General features: G+C 48.5%; 1 protein-coding gene across 4 annotated transcripts; it reads right to left on the minus strand.

Moving 5' to 3' along the window:
- Positions 1-129: 129 nt before the first annotated feature.
- Positions 130-18,744, minus strand: LOC309524740 (uncharacterized protein). Of its 4 annotated transcripts, none has more exons than XM_082209718.1 (5): positions 18,597-18,744; positions 13,310-14,252; positions 8,563-8,698; positions 4,757-5,515; positions 130-1,824 (listed from the first exon to the last, which is right to left on the minus strand). In XM_082209718.1, the coding sequence occupies exons 2-5, from the start codon at positions 14,075-14,077 to the stop codon at positions 1,436-1,438; spliced, it is 2,052 nt and encodes a 683-aa protein (XP_082065844.1). In that variant the 5' UTR covers positions 14,078-14,252; positions 18,597-18,744; the 3' UTR covers positions 130-1,435. The 4 variants fall into 4 exon arrangements, with proteins under 4 accessions (XP_082065844.1, XP_082065841.1, XP_082065843.1 ...); XM_082209715.1 differs by lacking the exon at positions 18,597-18,744 and adding an exon at positions 17,786-18,245; XM_082209717.1 differs by lacking the exon at positions 18,597-18,744 and adding an exon at positions 17,376-17,738.
- Positions 18,745-21,998: the final 3,254 nt, after the last annotated feature.

Genomic DNA, 21,998 nt, shown 5'->3' on the forward strand with positions numbered 1-21,998 from the left:
ATCGGTAAATAACGGGGGATTGATGGCAATAATAAACAAATGCATAAAAATCCCTCCCCCTAGCTGCTGTTCACCCCATGAGAAATCAGATGAGCCCGCCCCCCAACTAAACTAAAACAACAACAAAAACACGGTGGGATTGCGGATCTTTATTATTTCTTTATTGCATTTGAGCCCAACATTTTCCTCTAAGGAGTTCCAAGGCGACACACGTGGTTCTCCCCTTGTTATTTTACTCCCCACAACAACCCTGTGAGGTAGGTTAGGCTAAGAGGAAGTGACTGGCCCAAGGTCACCCCTTGAGCTTTGTGGCTGGGTAGGGATTTGAACGCAGGTCTCCCGGTTCCTATTCCGACACTCTAACCGCTACACCACACTGTCTCTTCTCACTGTTAGACCCCAAGTGCTCGGAATCATCGTAGATATCATAGTTATCTTGTGCAAAATTTGATGAAATGCAAAGCTCTGCAGTAACTGTAGGTCATATGTGAGGAACCGCTGGTCCTCCAGATGTTGCTGGACTACGACTCCCATCATCCATACTCACTGGCAATGCTTGCTGGGGCTCATGGGAGTTGTAGTTCAGCAGGAACCAAAAGGTTCCCCACGCCTGCTGTAGTTTGAAGCAGCCCATCCACCTCCCTGCTAAACTCATCCTGGCTTCCTTTCCAGCAATTAAGTCTCGTGGGGAGTGGAAGCAGAGCAGGCCAAGTTGAAATGAGAAGTCTTTTGGGTCGTTTACCACACTGATGGGGCTTGAACTTGTTTTTATACGTGGGGAAGTTAATCTGCAGAAAAGGTAAAGGGGGAATTTCCACCTCATAAGGGGAGAACAAGTCTGCTTGACCCCTAAAGAAAGGCCGCTTACCAGGGATGTTGTAGCAGCTTACATGACAAGCTTGGAAGTCAATCTCTACTCCTGTTTTTATACGTAAGGGACACAGAGAACGGAAAGGCCGTTGAGTCCAGCATCCTGTCCTCACAGTGGCTGACCAGATGCCTGCGGGAAGCCCAAAAACAGGACCCAAGCCCAAAACTCACTCTCCCCATCTGAGCCTTCCAAGAACTGGCATTCAGAAGCATTCAGCTGTGGAGGTAGCCAAGCTGGCTAGTAGCCATCGAGAGACCTCTCCTCCTCCACGAATTTGCCTAATCCTCTTTGAAAGCCATCCGAGTTGGTGGCCATCACTGCCTCCAGTGGCAGGGAGTCCCACAGTTTAATCGTGCGCTGAGAGATTAAACCTCACACGGAGTGAGGCCCTTGATCACCCCCTAAGGAAACTCTTGGTGTTTTTGGTCGTTGGGCGGGATGCAACAGCCCTGGGAATCTAAGTCTGGGAGAGAGGAGTGCTTACGACGACCTAAGACTGCCCTTCCTCTTCCACACCCCGAAGGACGCGCAACCAGCCGCGAGCCGTCTACCAAAAGTCAAAATTTATTGTGAGAAATAAGTGCTAATGATCTGCTCCCGGACATCCGCCCCGCGGGGGTCTTGCTCCACCAGGCTGTCGGTTTCCAGGTAGGGAGGCACGGGGACCTCGGTGTCCACCCCTTGTCCGCCATTGATAATGGGCAACTGGCGCCGGAGGGCCATGTTGTGTAGCATGGCGCACACCACAAACACCTTGGCCACCTTCTCCGGGCGAAGCATGAGCCGCCCGCCGGTGGAGTGGAGGCAGCGGAAGCGCATCTTGAGCTGCCCAAAGGCCCGCTCCACCACCATCCGCGTCGTCTCGTGCGTGGCGTTGTAGCGGGCCACGGGCTCCGGGCCGTCGTCGGGGTGCGGCGTCATGAGGAAAGGGCGCAAGGGGTAGCCGCTGTCGCCTGCGGAGGAGAGGAGGGAGAAGCGTGAGCGTGAACGGCACAGGAAGAAGAAGAATAGTTTGGATTTGATATCCTGCTTTATCACCACCCTAAGGAGTCTCAAAGCGGCCAATAATCTCCTTTCCCTTCCTCCCCCACAACAAACACTCTGTGAGGTGAGTGGGGCTGAGAGACTTCAGAGAAGTGTGACTGGCCCAAGGTCACCCAGCAGCTGCATGTGGAGGAGCGGAGACACGAACCCGGTTCCCCAGATTACGAGACTACCGCTCTTAACCACTACACCACACTGGCTCTCAACTTGAACAAAATATTTCCCGTCCCCACACTTCCTCCCTGCTCCCCTGAGGGCACGTTCCTCTGCCACACACAACCGGGCACAGCCCCCCCCCTCTAACACACCCTCGCCCATGTTAATTCTTCTTCTTCTTATTATTATTATTATTATTTACTTATACCCCGCCCATCTGGCTGGGTTTCCCCAGCCACTCTGGGCGGTTTCCAACAAAATATTAAAATACAACAGTCTGTTAAACATTAAAAGCTTCCCTAAACAGGACTGCCTTCAGATGTCTTATAAAAGTCTGGTACAGTGGTACCTCGGATTAAGAACTTAATTCGTTCTGGAGGTCCATTCTTAACCTGAAACTGTTCTTAACCTGAGGTACCACTTTAGCTAATGGGGCCTCCAGCTGCTGCTGCACCGGTGGAGCACAATTTCTGTTCTCATCCTGAAGCAAAGTTCTTAACCCGAGGTACCATTTCTGGGTTAGTGGAGTCTGTAACCTGAAGCGTCTGTAACCTGAGGTACCACTGTAGTTGTTTTTCTCTTTGACATCTGGTGGGAGAGCATTCCACAGGGTGGGTGCCACCACCGAGAAGGCCCTCTGCCTGGTTCCCTGTAACTTGGCTACTTGTAGTGAGGGAGCCGCCAGAAGGCCCTTGGCACTGAATCTCAGTGTCCGGGCTGAACGATGGGGGTGGAGACGCTCCTTCAGGTATACAGGACCGAGGCCGTTTAGGACTTTCAAGGTCAGCACCAACACTTTGAATTGTGCTCAGAAACGTACTGGGAGCCAATGTAGATCTTTCAAGACCGGTGTTATGTGGTCTCGGCAGCCGCTCCCAGTCACCAATCCAGCTGCCGCATTCTGGATCAGTTGCAGTTTCCAGGTCACCTTCAAAGGTAACCCCACGATGGGGGTGGAGATGCTCCTTCAGGTATACTGGGCTACGGCCGTTTAGGGCTTTAAAGGTCATTACCAACACTTTGAATTGTGCTCGGAAACGTACCAACCGCTCCCCCACTTCCTCCTCGCCTTGCCAACTGCCCTTTCTGCCTGCCTCTCCCGGCTGCCCAGCTCAGAGATGTGCAGAAATGGCGGCAAAAGCTGTGTAGCAAGTCGGAAAAAGAGGGTGGCACCCGGCTGGAGGGGAAGGTGCTGTCCAAGCCAGGGAAGGGAGCAGATGAGGATTCATGGCGGCAATTTTCAGAAAATATCGGGGGAGCTCAAAAGATGGATGAACCTATTTTTGTAGACCATGACAGCAACAAGAGCACTTTATTCGCAAAATAATAATAATAGCGAAATCAGGAGATACCTACTCAAGAGGAGTGGCTGTAAAAAATGCCGAATTGGCAAATTTAACAATGAAAATTAGAGACAGAGAGGAGGCAGACTATAAGGAGGAGTGGAAACCTTTCTTGAGTATTTAAAGAATTATTGGAAATATGTAAAGAAAAGAAAGAAAGAAAGAAAGAGGCAGGTAGGATTTGAATGGAGAACAGCAGTTGAATATCTGCTGGGAGCCCAGCGTGGAAAAGATAAGGTAAACAATAATTATATTACGCAGCAAACTTAGAAACTATGGGGGGAACCATGGAGGGGGGGAGGGGAAGTTGAATGTGAAATGGGTGTGTATTTAGAAAGTATGTATTATTTTGTAAACTTTTGAAATTCAGAAATGAAATTTTAATTAAACCACATATATCGGGGGCGCTTGGCCTGGCTATGTGGGGAGGCGGCTGGCCAATAGAGGAAGGGAGGGAGGGAGGAAGACATCAACTTGCAGAAAATATTGGGGGAACTCGCCCCACTAAATACTTTACTGTGGGGTCCGAAAGGATCAGGGCCCCATATATTTGCTGCCTATGCACATTTTTTGTGGGTGTCTTAGGCAAAACTTTAAAAATGCCGTATAAACACCAACAATTGGGAAACAATGGCCTGCGAGTGCTCCAACTGGAGCAGCCTTTACCCAAGGTGTCCACGGGCTTTGGAGATGCTCAAACTCAGGATGAAAGAGAGAAACGTGCTAAGAGGAAGGCAGGCTTGGCAGTAGGATCAACTCCCACCCGGAAAACTTTGTCCCCACTGTGGAAGAACGTGTGGATCCAGAATTGGCCTCCACAGTCACTTACGGACTCACTGTTAAGACCGTGTTCGTGGAACACCAGGGGTGGCCAACTCCCAAGAGAATGCGATCTACTTTCAAATTTAAAATCTGGCAGTGATCTATCCCCGTTTTTTAGGGGTTCAGGTCAAACTTATCAAGCTTTTTTGGAGGGGTTAGGGACTTTTTTGCAGCTCTTCTGAGGGAGGGAGGAACAGAAGCCGCCACTAACCTTACGATCGCTGGCCAGATAACAGCCTCCGCTTCTAAACTCCACCTTCCCTTCTGTAACAATGGAGGCCGGCGCAGGAAGAGGGGGTGGAAGGGGGCCAGCGATCAACCGCGATTGACCAAAAACCTTGCAGGGATCGACCAGTAGATCGCAATCGACGTTTTGGACATCCCTGATGTAAGACAATCTTACTTGGACATCCCTGATGTAAGAAGAGGACAGCAGCACAGACATCCAGTGTGGGGACAGAGCAGACAGACATGGTTCGTTCACCTCAGAACGGGCCTCCCCAAACACTCAAATACTCACCCAAGAGCCAACCCTTCCCTTCGGGCCACGACTCCAGGAGCCTCTGCAGCTGGGAGAGCTGGAATATCCGAGCGTCGTGGACGCTGCCGGGGAATTTTGCCAGCACGTGGGTGAAGCACCCCGAGGCGTCGCATGTGGCCTGCACGTTGAGGCTGTGGAAGTTGTGGCAGTTGCGGTAGAGTGCCGGCATGTCGGCCGGCGCGATGATGGGGACGTGGGTGCAGTCCACGATCCCGATGACGTTGGGGAAGCCGGCGATGTCGAAGAAGGCTTCCCGCGTGCGGCGCAGTTCCGAGTCGGTGGTGGGGAAGGTGATGTGCTCGTGGACGTGGCGGAGCATGGCCTCCAGGAAGGCGTCGAGGCAGCGGCTGACCGACGACTGCGACACGCGCAGGTTGTCGCCCGTCATCCGCTGGAAGGACCCGGTGCCTAGCACTTGCAGTGCGATCAGCACCTTCTGCAAGGTGGGGATGTGCCTGCGGCTGGCCGAGGCGCCGTCCAGGTAAGGAGCCAGAAGGGTGCAGAGGTCCTGGATGGCCTGGCGGTCCAGGCGGAAGCGGGTCAAGCACTCCTCGTCGGACACCTGCAGCTCGTGGGTGCGCATCCGGATGAGGCGGGTCCTGCGGGGCGGCCGCCGGCTGTGGATCTCAAGGTTGGCGGCATAGACAAGGTCCAATAGGCCCTCGTCGTCGGAGCTGCCCTCCTCTGGGTACAGGGGGAGGGGGCCACCTGCCCGGGGCGCCACTTGCCCAAGGTTGCCTGCGGGCAAAGAGGGGGAGGGGGAGAGAGAGAGATCCTGATCACACCAGGGACCAGATTAGGAACTTTTCTATACAGTGGTACCTCGGGTTAAGTACTTAATTCATTCTGGAGGTCCGTTCTGAACCTGAAGCACCACTTTAGCTAATGGAGCCTCCTGCTGCCGCCGCACTGCCGGAGCACGATTTCTGTTCTTATCCTGAAGCAAAGGTCTTAACCTGAAGCACTATTTCTGGGTTAGCGGAGTCTGTAACCTGAAGCGTCTGTAATCTGAAGCGTATGTAACCTGAGGTACCACTGTATGTATATTGTATCACTCTGTCTCTCGAAAAAGAAACGTAAGAGAAAAATGGCCGAGAGAAACATGGCGAAAACAGGGTATTTATTGGGACAGTGTGGCTTTTGCAGCTGCTGTTAAAGTTGCAAAACAATGAAGCACGGGACGGAGAAATGGAGGATTTCTGAAACAACAATGCAATATTAGCTCCACCCAAGGCATGAAGGAGAACAGCAACAACTGGGAAAAGATAGGCAACATTTTACAAGGACAGGAAGAAACACCAAGGACAGAATAATTGCCACACACAGGAAGAACAAGGATATAGATCATGGGTAGGCAAACTAAGGCCTGGGGGCCGAATCCAGCCCAATCGCCTTCTAAATCCGGCCTGCAGACGGTCCGGGAATCAGTGTGTTTTACATGAGTAGAATGTGTGCTTTTATTTAAAATGCATCTCTGGGTTATTTGTGGGGCATAGGAATCAATTCATTTTTTCCCCTTCCAAAATACAGCCCGGCCCCCCCCACAAGGTCTGAGGGACAGTGGACCGGCCCCCCGCTGAAAAAGTTTGCTGACCCCTGATATAGATTGAGTTCCTCAATTGTAGTTCTATAAATCATTTAATGTGTCAACAGGAATAGAAGTTACTAACATTGCAGTTGTTGTATAAGGGATTATTATTTTGACTGGGATGTAACTGACATTATTAAGTTACAGATAGTTGCAGTGTATCTGCAACTATTAAGTTGCAGTGTATCTGAAGAAGTGCGCATGCACACGAAAGCTCATACCAAGAACTAACTTAGTTGGTCTTTAAGGTGCTACTGGAAGGAATTTTTTTATTTTGACATTATTAAGATTCTGAAACGCAGGAATAAATAAAACAATCAAACTGTCAATTTTAGCATGCGGGGGGCCACCTAAATAATGTAATTTGGCATCTGAATGATTGGTATTTTTAATTGCATTATAATTTGGCATTGTTATAATGAGGCTATGACTGGATTATTGTAACTAAAAACTAATAAAAAGAAACATTAGAAAACTTTGGGTGGTAAAATCAGAGTTGGAAGTGATCCTGAGGATCATCTTGTCCAGCGAAATGAACGAACGTGACCAAGTCCAACCATTTCAAAGGTCTGCTCCCCTCCGTAATACTTAGCTGAACACCACTCTCTGTCTTCAAGGGCCACGGCATTTGAAAAACCTGAACTGTTCAGCTGAGTTGGTCATCACTATTTGCTGGTAACGTTCTTCCACAATTCCACCCTCTCTTGCTCCCAGCCTAAAGGTAAAGGGACCCTGACCATTAGGTCCAGTCGTGGCCGACTCTGGGGTTGCGGCGCTCATCTCGCTTTACTGGCCGAGGGAGCCTGCGTACAGCTTCTGGGTCATGTGGCCAGCATGACTAAGCCGCTTCTGGCGAACCAGAGCAGCGCACAGAAACGCCGTTTACCTTCCCGCCAGAGTGGTACCTATTTATCAACTTGATCTTTTGACGTGCTTTCAAACTGCTAGGTTGGCAGGAGCTGGGACCGAGCAACGGGAGCTCACCCCGTCGCGGGGATTTGAACCACCGACCTTCTGATCGGCAAGTCCTAGGCTCTGTGGTTTAACCCACAGCGCCACCTGCGTCCCGCTCCCAGTCTACTTGATCTCAAAACAACAGACACCATCTCAGCTTCCCTAAATGGATCAGTCCTCAGGAGATCCCTCCAGACATTGCTGGACTCCAATACCCATCAGCCCCAGCCAGCATGGCCAGGAATGATAGGAACTGTAGTACAATAATCTATGGAGGGCACTCCTAGCTAATCCTGGCAGTGGTTCTCTGGGGTTTGGGGCATTTCCCCATCACCTGATACCCTGAGATTTGTTTTTTAAAAATACGAAACGGCCAGGAGTGATGGCGAGATTTTGTGCAGCATTTTAGGCAGGTGCAGGGGGAACTTTGCTCCTCCAGATGTTGTTGAACGACGGCACTCACCCTCCCTGGCGCTTGCTGAGGGTGATGGGGATAGCAGTTCGGCAACATCTGGAGGGTCAAATGCCCTCCCACTCTCTCTTTTAGGCAAATCCCAAGGGATAGCTCAGTCGGTAGAGCAGAAGACTACTCTTAATCTCAGGGTTGTGGGTTCGAGCCCCATGTTGGACAAAAGATTCAAGCATTGCAGGGGGTTGGATTAGATGACCCTCAGGTCCCTTCCACGATTCTAAATTGAGCAGCCAGCCCATTTTGACGGAACGGTGGCAATCTGATAAAAGCATTACAGAGGATGCCAACCCAATGTTGCCCATCCAGCCTGACGGGCAGCCTCTCAGGCAGGAACAGATTGTTCCCAGTCACATTGCTCGAGATCCATTTAGCAGAAAGTTCCAGCTTGATACAGGCAATAAACTCGCTCAGCCACCACGTTCTGCTCTAGGGTCTCTGCTGAGAACTAGCCATTGTTCTTAAGCTCCTTAGAATCCCTTTATTCGCGTCTCAAGTGAAGGACTGGGATGTCACCAAAAGGTGGAAGGGGCTGCAGATCCTTTGGAGGGTAACATCTTGAGAAAAGCTGGAGAAATGTTATCTATCAGGAGAACTTTTGCAATAAGCTCCGAAGCTCCCCAGTGGGGCGAATGTTTGGGGCAGAGAGGGCAGCCCTGGATGCCAGGCACTCTGAATTTCATTGGGGGGGGGGGGAAATGAGCCTACGAACCCAAAACAGGTGCGATGACTCAGTAAGCAAAGAAGATAACCGCGCAAAATGGAACTTCTTACCCAAATTGCTGCCCTCTTCCTCATCGGCCTCTTGCTTTGCTTCCCTGAAAAGAGGCTTTGGCGCAGAGTCGGAGGGGGTTTGCTCTGGTTCCGGCTCTGGAGAGTCTGCGTTGTCCATTTCGAAGAGACCCAGCACCTGAAAAGAGCAGCAAAGATCTTGATCAGGTCCAAAATTGTAGGGCTCAGACAGCCAGGGTAATACGTAAGGGCCAAACGCCACAAAGTTATGCTCTGTATTAGTTAGCGCTTGTAAAAGGGCAGCTTGCAGCGAACAGTGTCAGAACTGGTTCATGTAACTGGTTCCTTTAAAACAAAACCAAACCCCACCCTTCTTGCACAAAGCATGCAAGTCCTTCGGGTTGTCACAGCAACCCTGTGATGTAGAATAAGTGGGGAGGTGGTCACTGGGTGTATGGGGATTTAATACGTGGGTTTCCCTGGAGCTGGTCCAACACCCTAGTGCTGTTCCACATTGGCTCAGTTACGACTGTTACCAGGGAAAGGGTGGGGGGAATATTAGTGCAGCTGCAGAGGGAAAACTGCAGGGTAAGTTCATGTATCCCAAAAAAACCACCAGTGTAAATAAGTTTTGATGGATGTGAAAATGGAACCCTGAATGGTTTAGTTTATGTAAAATATGCAGGGATCTTATGGCATGCAAACTGAACCATGGAAAGAGAAGAAGGTAAGTCATTGATATTTTAAGGTTGTTTAAATGAATATTCTAAAATGTAAAATAGAAAAACTTAATAAAAACTATACAAAAAACCAAAACCAAACCAGAGAGAGATAGGATGGGTGGTGAGCAATCTGAGACTACGCCTGCGTGAAGCTTACTTCTCCCTCCACCCTTTTCATGCCTCTCTTGGTTCTGGGAATCAGAGGGGAGCTTCTGGCAGCAGGAGGAGCACACACCTGTGCCTCTTCACCAGCCTGACCCATCTCTGCCTCTTGGCCTTCCTCCTCTCCTGCTTCAGCTTCTGCCTGATTCTGGACTTCTCTCTGCCACAGACTCTCCCCGCTCACTAAGCCCCGTTACCTCTTTGGCTTCCAGAACTGCCTCCTCCCACTCTTCTCCCTCTGACCACTCATTGTTGCTCCACCACTACACCCCGGGCTCTGAGCCATCTCCCCTTGGGGGCTCCCCAGCTGATTCTTCCCATCATTCTTCTGTGTCCAACCCATCGGTGACAGACAGAGAGAGGGTTGAGGTGTCGCATTGTTGTACAACCAGGCAAAGCACCATTTTGGCTCTGTCGCTTGAGGTCACATCAACAAACATTGATCTTAATACAGCCAGACCAGGTCTGGACACCTCCAAAGGACTCAAATCAATAATGGTGTCGTGTCTAGAGTGCATACGCATGGGTTTACCCTCAAAGTGCCTTGCAAGCTTATCACAGCAGGTCTCTGATTAAGTCTTCCTAGCAGAAAGATGCTAAAAATGTTCTTGTTTCTTGTTTAGAGAACTGGGCAAAAACAAACAAGATGAATTTTAACAGGGAGAAATGCAAAGTATTGCACTTGGGCAAAAAAAAATGAGAGGCACAAATACAAGATGGGTGACACCTGGCTTGAGAGCAGTACATGTGAAAAGGATCTAGGAGTCTTGGTTGACCACAAACTTGCCATGAGCCAACAGTGTGACACGGCAGCTAAAAAAGCCAACGCAATTCTGGGCTGCATCAATAGGAGTATAGCATCTAGATCAAGGGAAGTAATAGTGCCACTGTATTCTGCTCTGGTCAGACCTCACCTGGAGTACTGTGTCCAGTTCTGGGCACCACAGTTCAAGAAGGACACTGACAAACTGGAACGTGTCCAGAGGAGGGCAACCAAAATGGTCAAAGGCCTGGAAACGATGCCTTATGAGGAACGGCTAAGGGAGCTGGGCATGTTTAGCCTGGAGAAGAGGAGGTTAAGGGGTGATATGATAGCCATGTTCAAATATATAAAAGGATGTCACATAGAGGAGGGAGAGAGGTTGTTTTCTGCTGCTCCAGAGAAGCGGACACGGAGCAATGGATCCAAACTACAAGAAAGAAGATTCCACCTAAACATTAGGAAGAACTTCCTGACAGTAAGAGCTGTTTGACAGTGGAATTTGCTGCCAAGGAGTGTGGTGGAGTCTCCTACTTTGGAGGTCTTTAAGCAGAGGCTTGACAACCATATGTCAGGAGTGCTCTGATGGTGTTTCCTGCTTGGCAGGGGGTTGGACTCGATGGCCCTTGTGGTCTCTTCCAACTCTAGGATTCTATGATTCAACTGAGCTTTCACTGAAGCATTTTGTATTATTAGTTTATTTGACCACTGAATGGTTTGCTTCTAACGCACTGAACGCTGCATACTGTTTTGTGCAATTCCATTGTTCACCGCTTAGGGATACTTCTTTCTGAGCGAGAGGTATACAAATTTAATAAATCTGGACTAGGTCACCTAATTCCCTCCGCCAAAGCCCCACTGCAGTCCCAGCAGACTTTGCGTACGCCTGGGTTTAGGCTTTCGTAGACAGACACATCCTTAGCAGCATATAGGGAAATTCTAAAAATGCAAGGAATTTTCGAGTGGAAAGCAGCCTTGGAGATAGCCTAACCCAGCCCCTCTTCAGGGCAGGGCTTTTGCAATTACCGTAGGGGCAGGGAAACCCTTTTCCGCCAGAGGGATGCAGTGCCCTCTTGCCACATGGAAGGGTTTTTCACACAGAGGGTAAAGTGGGCGGGGCAACCAATGGAATTTTGACGCACTGGATCTCTTATGGGTGCTTTGTGGTACCCATCATGCATTTGTAAGAAATCAATCTGTTAGTGTGGCAGCACCTACACTGCGGAACTCCCTGCCTCATGACAACAGGCAGGTGCCTTTGCTGCAAAGCGAAAGAGGTTAAAGGACTCTCTCAAGGCAAATCTAAAGAAATGTAGTATAAATACTGACAACTGGGAAACATTGGCCTACGAGTGTTCCAATTGGAGAACAGCCTTTACCAAAGGTGTCACGGGCTTTGAAGACGCTCAAACTCAGGAAGAAAGGGAGAAACATGCTAAGAGGCTTGGCAAACTCTCGCCATGATCAACTCCCGCACAGAACCCTATGTCCCCACTGTGGAAAGATGTGTGGATCCAGAATTGGCCTCCAGTGTCGCTTACAGACTCACTGTGCAAACCATGTTCATGGAAGACAATCTTACTTGGCTATGAGTGATGGCCAAGGAAGACCTGCTGGAAATGTTTTTGTTTAAACAAGCCTACCCAGATGCTCAGAAAGCTGGTGTGAGTTTTAACCTGTTTTTAGTTTGTTTGTTTTTAATTATTATTATTATTAATATACTGCCCTATACCCGCAGATTTCAAGGTGGTTCACAGGACAAAATCAGAATATAAAACCGCAAAGTACACAATCATAACACCCCCTAACACATTTTAAAAGACTATTGTTAGACTTAAATTACTATTGTTAATTGTGCTTACCAAAATATCTATCATTTTTTTGTAAACTGCTTTTAGGTTCGTTTGTGGTTCACTGTCAAGCGGTGTATAAATTTTATGAAATAAAGGAAATAAATAAATAAATTTGGTATGTTTCTTTTTTTAATCCCCCCCCCCCCCCCGCAATAGGCTGGTTTCTACACACCCACACCCCTCTCTCTATCCTCCATCCTGGCAGAAACGCTCAAGGATGCTACACAGCATGAGCAATGAGGTTGTGGCCTGGACAGGAGGAGTGTGGAGGAGGCAGGTGAAGAAGGGTCTCAGAGGATGACTGCAGAATCCGGGACAGTTTATATGGGGAGAAGCGGTCCTTCAGGTATTGCTTTCCTGACCCGTTTAAGGCGTTATGGGTCAAAAGCAGCACTTTCAATTGGGACCAGAAGCTAATTGGCAGCCAGTAGAGAAAAGGTAGGGACGCGGGTAGCGCTGTGGGTAAAACCTCAGCGCCTAGGGCTTGCTGATCGCATGGTCGGCAGTTCAAATCCCCGCGGCGGGGTGAGCTCCCGTCGTTCGGTCCCAGTGCCTGCCCACCTAGCAGTTCAAAAGCACCCTTAAGTGCAAGTAGATAAATAGGTACCGCTTTATAGCAGGAAGGTAAACGGCGTTTCCGTGTGCTGCGCTGGTGCTGGCTCGCCAGAGCAGCTTCGTCATGCTGGCCACGTGACCCGGAAGTGTCTCCGGACAGCGCTGGCCCCCGGCCTCTTAAGTGAGATGGGCACACAACCCTAGAGTCGGACACGACTGGCCCATACGGGCAGGGGTACCTTTACCTGTAGAGAAAAGGTAAAGGTAAAGGACCCCTGGATGGTTAAGTCCAGTCAAAGGAGACTCTGGAGTTGCGGTGCTCATCTCGCTTTCAGGCCGAGGGAGCCCGTGTTTGTTCACAGACAGCTTTCCGAGTCATGTGGCCAGCATGATTAAACTGCTTCGGGTGCAACAGATCACTGTGACGGAAGCCAGAGCGCACAGAAACACCGTTTACCTTCCCGCTGGAGTGGTACCTATTTATCTACTTGCACTTTTGGAGTGCTTTCGAACTGCTAGGTTGGCAGGAGTAGGGACCGAGCAATGGGAGCTCACCCCATCACAGGGATTCGAACTGCCGACCTTCTGATCGGCAAGCCCAAGAGGCTCAGTGGTTTAGACCACAGCGCCACCCGCTCTTCCAGCCAGGATCACTATTCTCCCCAAATGTTTGCTGCTCCCCAAACGCACATTCACGCATGCGCACAGATGCCAATCAGGATGAATCTCTGTCTCACCTGCTGCTCCCTTCTCTCCGCCTCCCTCTGCATCTGTAGGAAATCCTCGGCCAAAGCGGCCGCCTGGGAGCACGTCTCCGGTTCGTGTTCCCTCACCCAGCTCTGGAGGTCTGGCGGCAGGATGGCCAGGAACTGCTCCAGGATCAGCAGTTCCAGGATCTGCTCCTTGGTGTGCCTCTCCGGCTTCAGCCACCGGTGGCACAGGTACCAGAGCTGGCTGCACACCTCGCGGGGGCCCTCGGCCTCCTGGTAGCGGAACTGGCGGAAGCGCTGGCGCTTCATCTCCATGCTGGCCGAGTCATCGCCTAACACCTCCTCCTTCACTTTCACCACCCCGGATTCGCCAATCTCCCCGGAGTCCAGGCTGTTGTGGGCCTCGGGGCCTTCCCCGGCGAGGCCCTGCTGGTGGCGGGACGCCCGTCCGCTCCTAGGCCACGGGCGGGCTGCTGCCGGCCCCTCCAGGGAGGACGGAAAGGCTCGCCTGTCTTCCCACTCCGCTGGCCGGGACGCTGGTGGGTTTCTCCACCCCGAGCGCGGGGAGCGAGTGGCGTTGAGGAGGGCCTTCTGATGAGCCGTCCGGCCCCTGGGCAGCCTCTCCTCTTTGTCTCGGGGGCCGCGGGAGGCCTCTCCTTTCCCCCGCCAGCCTTCCTCTGGCTCGGGGTTCTCGTGTTCGTCCTCCTCAACCTCCATCTTCTTCCGCCGCCGGGCCACCTGCTCCAGCTCGCCCTGCAAATGGAGGCTCGAAGTCGCGCCCCGCTTGGCGGCCATTTTGAGACAGCCTAACCGCCGGCCTTCTCCGAAAACGCGAAGGGTTTCTCTGGCAGACGAATGCGTCCGGCCTCCGCCTTCTGACTTACACCTGTGGAAAAACCGGCTGCTGCGATAGGGTCGTCTTTGCCTCAGAAGCAAACGGAGATCAATGTCTGATGGCAGGGCCTTCTACCTGAAGAGCAAGGAAGAAAAACAGAAATTAACAGAGAAAAATTCTCCTCAGCTACAAACAGCCAAGGGATCCCCCAACCTATTGTAGGTGGCATCAACAGAAGTATTTTACACCTTCATTTACAGAGACCAAATTAGCTTTATTTTGATACCAAAATATGCCCAGTTGGTTGAAAAATAAGCGAAACAGGTGGTTTTTACTAAACTGATGCAGAATTATTATTTTTTTAAAAAATCCTGAGCCAATTTTGGACCAAAAAAATTAATTTGAGGTTATCAACACATTACTTTTTTTAAAAAAAGAAAATCTGAGTTGTGAAAGCACATGGCACCAGGTGATTTGGCGTGGAATGACCCAGTGTCCTGATCTAGGGAAATCATATTCCTGCTGTATTTGATCTTGGTCAGAGCACACCTGGAGTCCTGTGTCCTGTTCTGGACAGCAGAATTTAAGAAAGATATTGACAAGCTGGAAGATGTGCAGAGGAAGACAAGCAAGATGATCAAGGGTCTGGAAACCAAGCCCTATAAGGAACGGATGAGGGAATTTAGCCTAGAAAAGTGGAGACTGAGAGGAGATATGACAGCCATCTTCAAATACCTAAAGGCCTGTCACATGGAAGAGGGAACAAGCTTGTTTTATTCTGCTCCACAGGGTGGGACTCAGATCAATGGATTCAAGTTACAGGAAAGGAGATTCTGATTAAACATCAGGAAGAACTTTCTGACAGTAAGGACTGTTCAACCGCAGAAGTTTCTAGAAGAAAAGGACTGCGTGGAACGGACGATGTATTTAAGCAGAGGCTGGACGGATGTCTGCTAAAATGGCAGTCGGGGCAGGAGGAATTTCTCTTTCATTTTAGGCACAGTTGCCTGGGATCTCCTGCTAAAACAATGAGGGGGGGGGGGAAACCTCCCATTTAGCAGCGCCTTAAGTTAGGGTTGCCATACGTCTGGAATTTCTCGGACATAGCCGGGATTTGGCCTTCGGAAACAGTGTCTGGGCAGAAAATCGCTGGAATGTCCGGGGAAATCCGGATGTATGTCAACACATGTCAGAAGCATAGATTTTGGCGAATTTCCTTAAAAGCAGCTCAACAACTTTTGTGTTTGGATTTTCACTTTTTGAAATATGGCAACCCTACTTAAATGGTGCTTGGGAGTCCCAGTTTTGGGACTACAAAGCTCCTCGCACATGACGTCATTGTGACTGACTTAGATCACCTTGGGAAATCCAACTTGTGGTCCTGTACCTTTCAAAATATTGCAGGGCAGTGCCCAGAAATCAGGATTATTATTTTTTTGCTATCCGTCTTGTACTGTGGAATTTTATTTACTTATTTCATAAAACCTATGAGCAGCTTGGTTTTACTAGGGGAAAAAACACCTCAAAGCATGAAGAGTATAAAGTAGAGAGAGATCAAGGAATGCTGTTTTCATCGCCATACCAAAAGCAGAAACCATTAATGGCTTCAGATGTCTTGCAAAGACTTCTATTTTTACCCCGGCTTTCCTTGGCCAATAGGATCAGACCCTGTTTAATGTGTTTGAATCTTCTGAATTTCTGCTTTATTTCACATTCTGCATTTTTATTTCACTGTTTTACTGGGTTTAGGTTGCATGCTTAGTTGAATATTTTAACAATATACTGTTTTGACTGTTAAGTCTGTGTACACTTAAACAATATTTTTTAAATATTATATACCCAAGCGATCACTATGCTCGGCTGATGAGAGCCTCTGGCAGATAGCACCCAATCAAGAGGTCCATTCCGCACCTTTCAGTATGGTGGTACCTGCTCCTTGGAACACCCTCCCTTTTAATGTGACAAAATAAAAAAATTCCTTCCAGTAGCACCTTAAAGACCAACTAAGTTAGTTCTTGGTACGAGCTTTCGTGTGCATGCACACTTCTTCAGATACACTGCAGTATACACTTCCAAGGCCACACTCCCTCCGCAGGCATGCCTCAAACCCTCTGCGAGTCTTTTCGCCTGGCTAGAATGCATTCATGAACTCCAATACTTCTTGGTTGTGGGAACTTAAAGTTTACTGCACAAATGTAAAATTTACATTCATCGCTCTGCCCACATTTCCTGCTGGCCCTATCCATGACTGGCTTGTGGCCCCCGGGAGGTCACCCAGAATGCAATGCGGCCCTCAGCTTGAAAAAGGCTTCCTGCCCCCTGGATTATAGTTTAAATCTGACTACAAACAGAAGGGCTCTGAATGCAACAGAGGTTCTAACTGCCAGAGAGGACAATTTTTGCCAGTTTCCAGGGAGAACAGGAAATTGGGACTAGATGGGCCTTTGGCCATTAGGATGTTCTTACTCATTTATTTGCAAGTTGGGAGAAAGGCCAACATAGCAATACATTAAAATTAGGTTGGTTACCAATAGATTCATTATATTAAGTTATCACTGATTAATCCGTCTATTTACCCCTTAAACCAACATTCATTTGCATTTGACTTAAAATAGCTTTGATGGGGGTGGGGGAAGCATTTTCTCTGAGATCTCACGCATCTATGGCTATTTCTAACATTTTAGTGCAAGAATTTTTCTACTGTGTCCCATCTCAAAATCCAAACGATGTGATGAGTGGGGATGTGAAATGTTTTAAGAAATAACAGCACAATGAAAAGAGTTAACAAACTGAGAAAACTGACAATGTACAAAATAAATAACAGCACAATGAAGAGTTAATGAACTGAGAAAACTTTTTAAAAAGTTATCTAGCAGACTAAAATGGACTATCGCAGAAGTCTCATTGAAAAGGCGCTTGTATTCATCCTTGTACCCACTTTCCTGGGAGTAAGCCTATTGAGTTCAGTGGGACTTGCTGCTCTGTGGCTTCTGATAGGACGGCAGCCCATTTATCAGGGATGAATCTTAACCCCCTGAAACATGCTAGTTTTACCGGCTTTTTTCTTCTTCTTCAGGCAGCAAAAGAGCATTTTTAAAAAAATACCTTGCACAGGACGTTTACAAAAATAAAATAACAACAAGCCCTTTATGGGGGCTGCACTAAGTGCCGAGGGAAACCAAATGAGGTCTGGATCAGAATTTAGATGTGTCTTAACTTGTACACAGACACACACTAAAAAAAAAGCTATTTTCTAACCTTGCACACACACTAAAAAGGTGCAATCGTTTCTTCCAGAGGCTGCAGAGCCTTAAAAGAGGAAGAAGCAGCGATCGGCGTCTCTCTCCCCATCTATATTTTGTGGGGGAGGAAGGGAGCGGGATTATAGGGTCGAGGGATCCTCTCTCTTTCTTTCCGCCTTGTCCTTGGATCTGGGATCAGCTGCAGCCTCTGCCATTGTCCTAGCAGAGAGGCCATGCTTGGAGGGAGAGAGAGAGAGGGATCAACCCGCACAAAACCCAGCCGGGGGGTGGGCGAGAGGGAGGCTCGGGATCCCTCCCCCCTCCTTCCCTCTCTCCTACTTTTATTTGATCAGGAGGTTTTCGGGGAGGGGTTCAACTTTCCCTTTTTTTGCAAAGATCGCTGGGCTGACGCTGCTTTTTACCCACCGTGCACGTTCCCGAATGCATTTCTTTCCCGGAGGATCTGCGGTTTCCTATTGCAACGGAACAATTACTGTTGTTATTTTTCATGCAAACTCTTCTTTAAATAAAAAAAAAAATAAAAAATCCAGCCTCTCTCTCTCTGTATGCGTGCGCCTTTCTCTCCTCCCATCAGAAAAGGGCCCCGGGTATTAAGGGGCTCTTGCAAGCTCAAGTTTCTCGTCCTCTCTGGGACGCTCAGCCCTCTATCGGTTTAACCCGTCCAGCACCTCCTCGTGAGAAAAGGCCAAAAAAAGGGGAAGAAAATAAATTGCAATCGCCAAGGAACCGGATGGGTTTGAACTACTGTTTGCAAACCTTGGATTTGTATTTATTTTCCCCCGCCCACGCAAGGATTAAATCTCCAAATGCGTTCGGGTGGCGCGCGGATTCTGCTGGATGCGCAATTGCTGCGATTCGTTGCTTTAAAAAGCGGTTTGCAAAAAGAAGGGGAAAAAAGAAGGAAAGAAAAGGATGGGAAGCCAAGAGAGGGTTAAACGGCAGTGGGTAGGGCAGAAATGTTTAAAAAAAATAAATAAAAGCAGAAGAAAAGATCTAGTAGGCGGAAGGAGAAGGTTTTAAGGGAGGGATTTAAAAGCCAGACAATGCCTCTCATTGGAAAACAAAGTCGATTCAGTAGAGCTTTCCAAGAAATAAATAAAGGCGCCGCGCTCCCCCTCCAGACCAGGAGAGTTCATCGTAGGGGAGGAAAAAGAAACACACGGAAGCATAAAATTTAAGAAATCGCACACACCTTTTGCAACCTGAGCCCAGTTACCTGCTTCCAGCGGTTTTTGGGTGTGTGTGTGTGTTTTTTTGCTTTCCCACCTGAGAACAAAAGAATGATGTGGCTGTTCAGGAGCCCGGCCATAGGAGGAAAAGGAACTGCACTTCTTTAGGGGTCAGGATTGCAAAGGGGGAGGAGGAGGAGGAGGAGAGGGGGAGAGGAGAAGGAGAAGAAGGAGAAAAGCTTCGTTCCGGGTAGGAAGGCTGGCTGGCACGCCGCCGCCATTCTGCGGGAGGAGCTGCACCTTTCGAACTGCTGCCTGGCAGGCGAACTTGGTCCTTTGCGCGCGGGGAGGAGAGAGAGGCGGGTTGCACCAGGAAGCGTCTCAGAGCCTGCAGAAGTTGGGGTGGCTGTGAATGGAGAGGCTAAGAGGAGCCTGGCAGCAGGATCGGGCCAAAGGGTAACTGGATCAGGCCCACTTAAGTGTAGAAGCTAAAAGCCAGAGCCAAGCACAGCAAGAGCTCTCCATGCTTGGGGTTCCCAGCCACTTGATACATGCTCTCCAACATTTCTCCAATGAAAATAGGGACGTCCTTTCAATAATAATAACAGGAATGATGATGGTGATGTTATTTATTGCCCCAGCCACTCCAAGCGGCTTCCAACCTATATAGAAACATAATAAAACATAAACATTTAAAAAAGCTTTGCTATACAGGGCTACCTTCAGATCTCTCTCTCTCTCTCTCTCTCTCTCTCAATTTTTATTAAATTTTCTGTTTTACATTTTAGAATATTCATTTAAAATATCAGTGACTTGATAAAGTGGTACCTCAGGTTAAGAACAGTTTCAGGTTAAGAACGGACCTCCAGAACAAAATAAGTTCTTAACCTAAGGTACCAATGTACTCTCATTTTCGGGCTCACTCCTCCCTTGTCCCCTAGACAGATGAATGCTAACAACAATTCAACTAGATCAACTCTGACTCTGTTATTATTATTATTCTTAGCCCACACTTCTCCCCTTAAACCGAATTAGTTCATTGAAAGCACTGTCCAAAACTCAAAATAATATGCAGTGGTAAAGGTAAAAAGGTACCCCTGACCATTAGGTCCAGTTATGACCGACCCTGGGGTTGCAGCGCCCATCTCGCTTTATTGGCCGAGGGAGCCGGCGTACAGCTTCTGGGTCATGTGGCCAGCATGACTAAGCCGCTTCTGGCGACCAGAGCAGCGCACGGGAAAATCGTTTACCTTCCCGCCAGAGCGGTACCTATTTATCTACTTGTACTTTGACGTGCTTTTGAACTGCTAGGTTGGCAGGAGCAGGGACCGAGCAACGGGAGCTCACCCCATCGCGGGGATTCGAACCGCCAACCTTCTGATCGGCAAGTCCTAGGCTCTGTGGTTTAACCCACAGCGCCACCCGCGTCTCTATATACAGTGGTACCTCGGGTTAAGTACTTAATTCGTTCTGTAGGTCTGTTCTTAACCTGAAACTGTTCTTAACCTGAAGCACCACTTTAGCTAATGGGGCCTCCTGCTGCTGCCATGCCGCTGCAGCACGATTTCTGTTCTCATCCTGAAGCAAAGTTATTAACCCAAGGTACTATTTCTGGGTTAGCGGAGTCTGTAACCTGAAGGGTCTGTAACCCGAGGTACCACTGTTCATGGCTGTCTTTTAAAAAAACCTGTGCAAACACAGAGGTCTAAAACTGTTCACCGCTTCATCCTACACTTGTCCTAGTTACCAATCTAGTTTCCAATCATAATTCAAAATACGGTAGTGTTGCTACCGACCTTGTAAGCCCAAAATGGCTTAGGCCAGCCTTCCTCAAGCTGGTGACTTCCAGATGTTTTTGTCAGGCTCTTGTCACCAAAACACCACAGCAGCAGCCCTTACTCAGGAGGAAGTAAGAGGAATGGCTTTCTCGGTTTTCGAGCATCTCAGAAGCCGAACATTTTGGAAGCCAAACACTGAAAACCCGGAAGGAATTGCTTCCGTTTTCAAACGCGCCTCGGAAGTCAAACGGCTTCCGCTGCAAGTTTTCCCATTCTTTCAATGGATTTTGCCAACCACCCATTGCTCCTGGGTTTTCGAACATTTCAGAAGTCGAACAGTCTTCCAGAACAGATTACGTTCAAAAACCGAGGTTCCCCTGTATATAATATATATATGAATAGCACAGTGGTATACAGATTTTTTGAAATAAATAAATAATAGCTAACACAGTGCCCTCTTTTAGATGTATTTTATTTATTAGTACATATCCAGTGCTTCCTCCCAGAGTTGCTCAGGGAGGCAAACACTTCTGTAATAAAACAGACAATAAAAAAACATATTTAAAACTGTTTTTTTTATTAAAAAAATCTAAAAACGAAACATCTAAAAACAAATTCAAAGCTCCAGCTACACCGTACCATTAAAGCAGCATCACACTGTTTAGTCATGGTTTCTCCAAGAGGAATCCTGGGAACTGTGGTTTGCGGAGGGTGCTGAGAGTTGTTAGGAGTCCCCTTATTCCCCCCACAGAGCTACAATTCCCAGGGCGAGGGGAGAGACTCCATCAGGCAAGGCCTCCTTCCACCTGTCTTGCTCCCCCCTCCAGTCTCTGCTTCTCATTTTGTATTGTATTATGTTGTGTACGGCCTAGGACCCTCGTACCTACGGGACCGCCTCTCCCGGTCTGCCCCACGGAGAGCCTCAAGGTTCATAAATAGCAACACCCTAGAGGTCCCGGGCCCTAAGGAAGTTAGATTGGCTTCAACCAGAGCCAGGGCCTTTTCAGCACTGGCCCCAACTTGGTGGAACACTCTGTCTCATGAGACCAGGGCCCTGCAGGATCTGATTTCTTTCCGCAGGGCCTGTAAGACAGAGTTGCTCCGCCTGGCCTTTGGCTTCGAGCCAATTTGATTCCCTCCCTCTCTTTCTTTTTTCCTTTCCTTCTCCTCCTGCGAGGAGGCTACATTTTAATATTTTAATGTTGTATTTTAATCTTGTTTTTAAGTTGTATTCATTCAACTTGTTTTTATTATTGCTTGTTAGCCGCCCTGAGCCCGGCCTTGGCTGGGGAGGCCGGGGTATAAATAAAAATTATTATTATTATTAATATTAATATTACTGTGGCTTGCTGTTGTTTTATTGACTGGAGTTTAGAAATTACTTATTTTTTGTAACTGTTAAGAGTGGATTTCTGTTTAATCTTGAAATGCTGGTATTTAATATTTTAATGAATGTTGAATGTTATTTTATTTGCATATTGTATCTTGTTTTATGCATATTGTCTTATTTATATGACGTGACCCGCTGTGAGCCCGGCTTTGGCCAGAGAGGGCGGGATACAAATAAAATTTAGAAAAAGAAAAAAAAGGGTGGTTTAACGCTCAGTCCCTCTTCCCAGGGAAACTCTGTGGCTGCTGGAGGAGATGGACCACTGGCCGGATCCTGGTTCT

This window comes from Podarcis vaucheri, assembly GCF_965113315.1.
Source record: "Podarcis vaucheri genome assembly, chromosome: 2".
NCBI classification, from domain to species: domain Eukaryota; kingdom Metazoa; phylum Chordata; class Lepidosauria; order Squamata; family Lacertidae; genus Podarcis; species Podarcis vaucheri.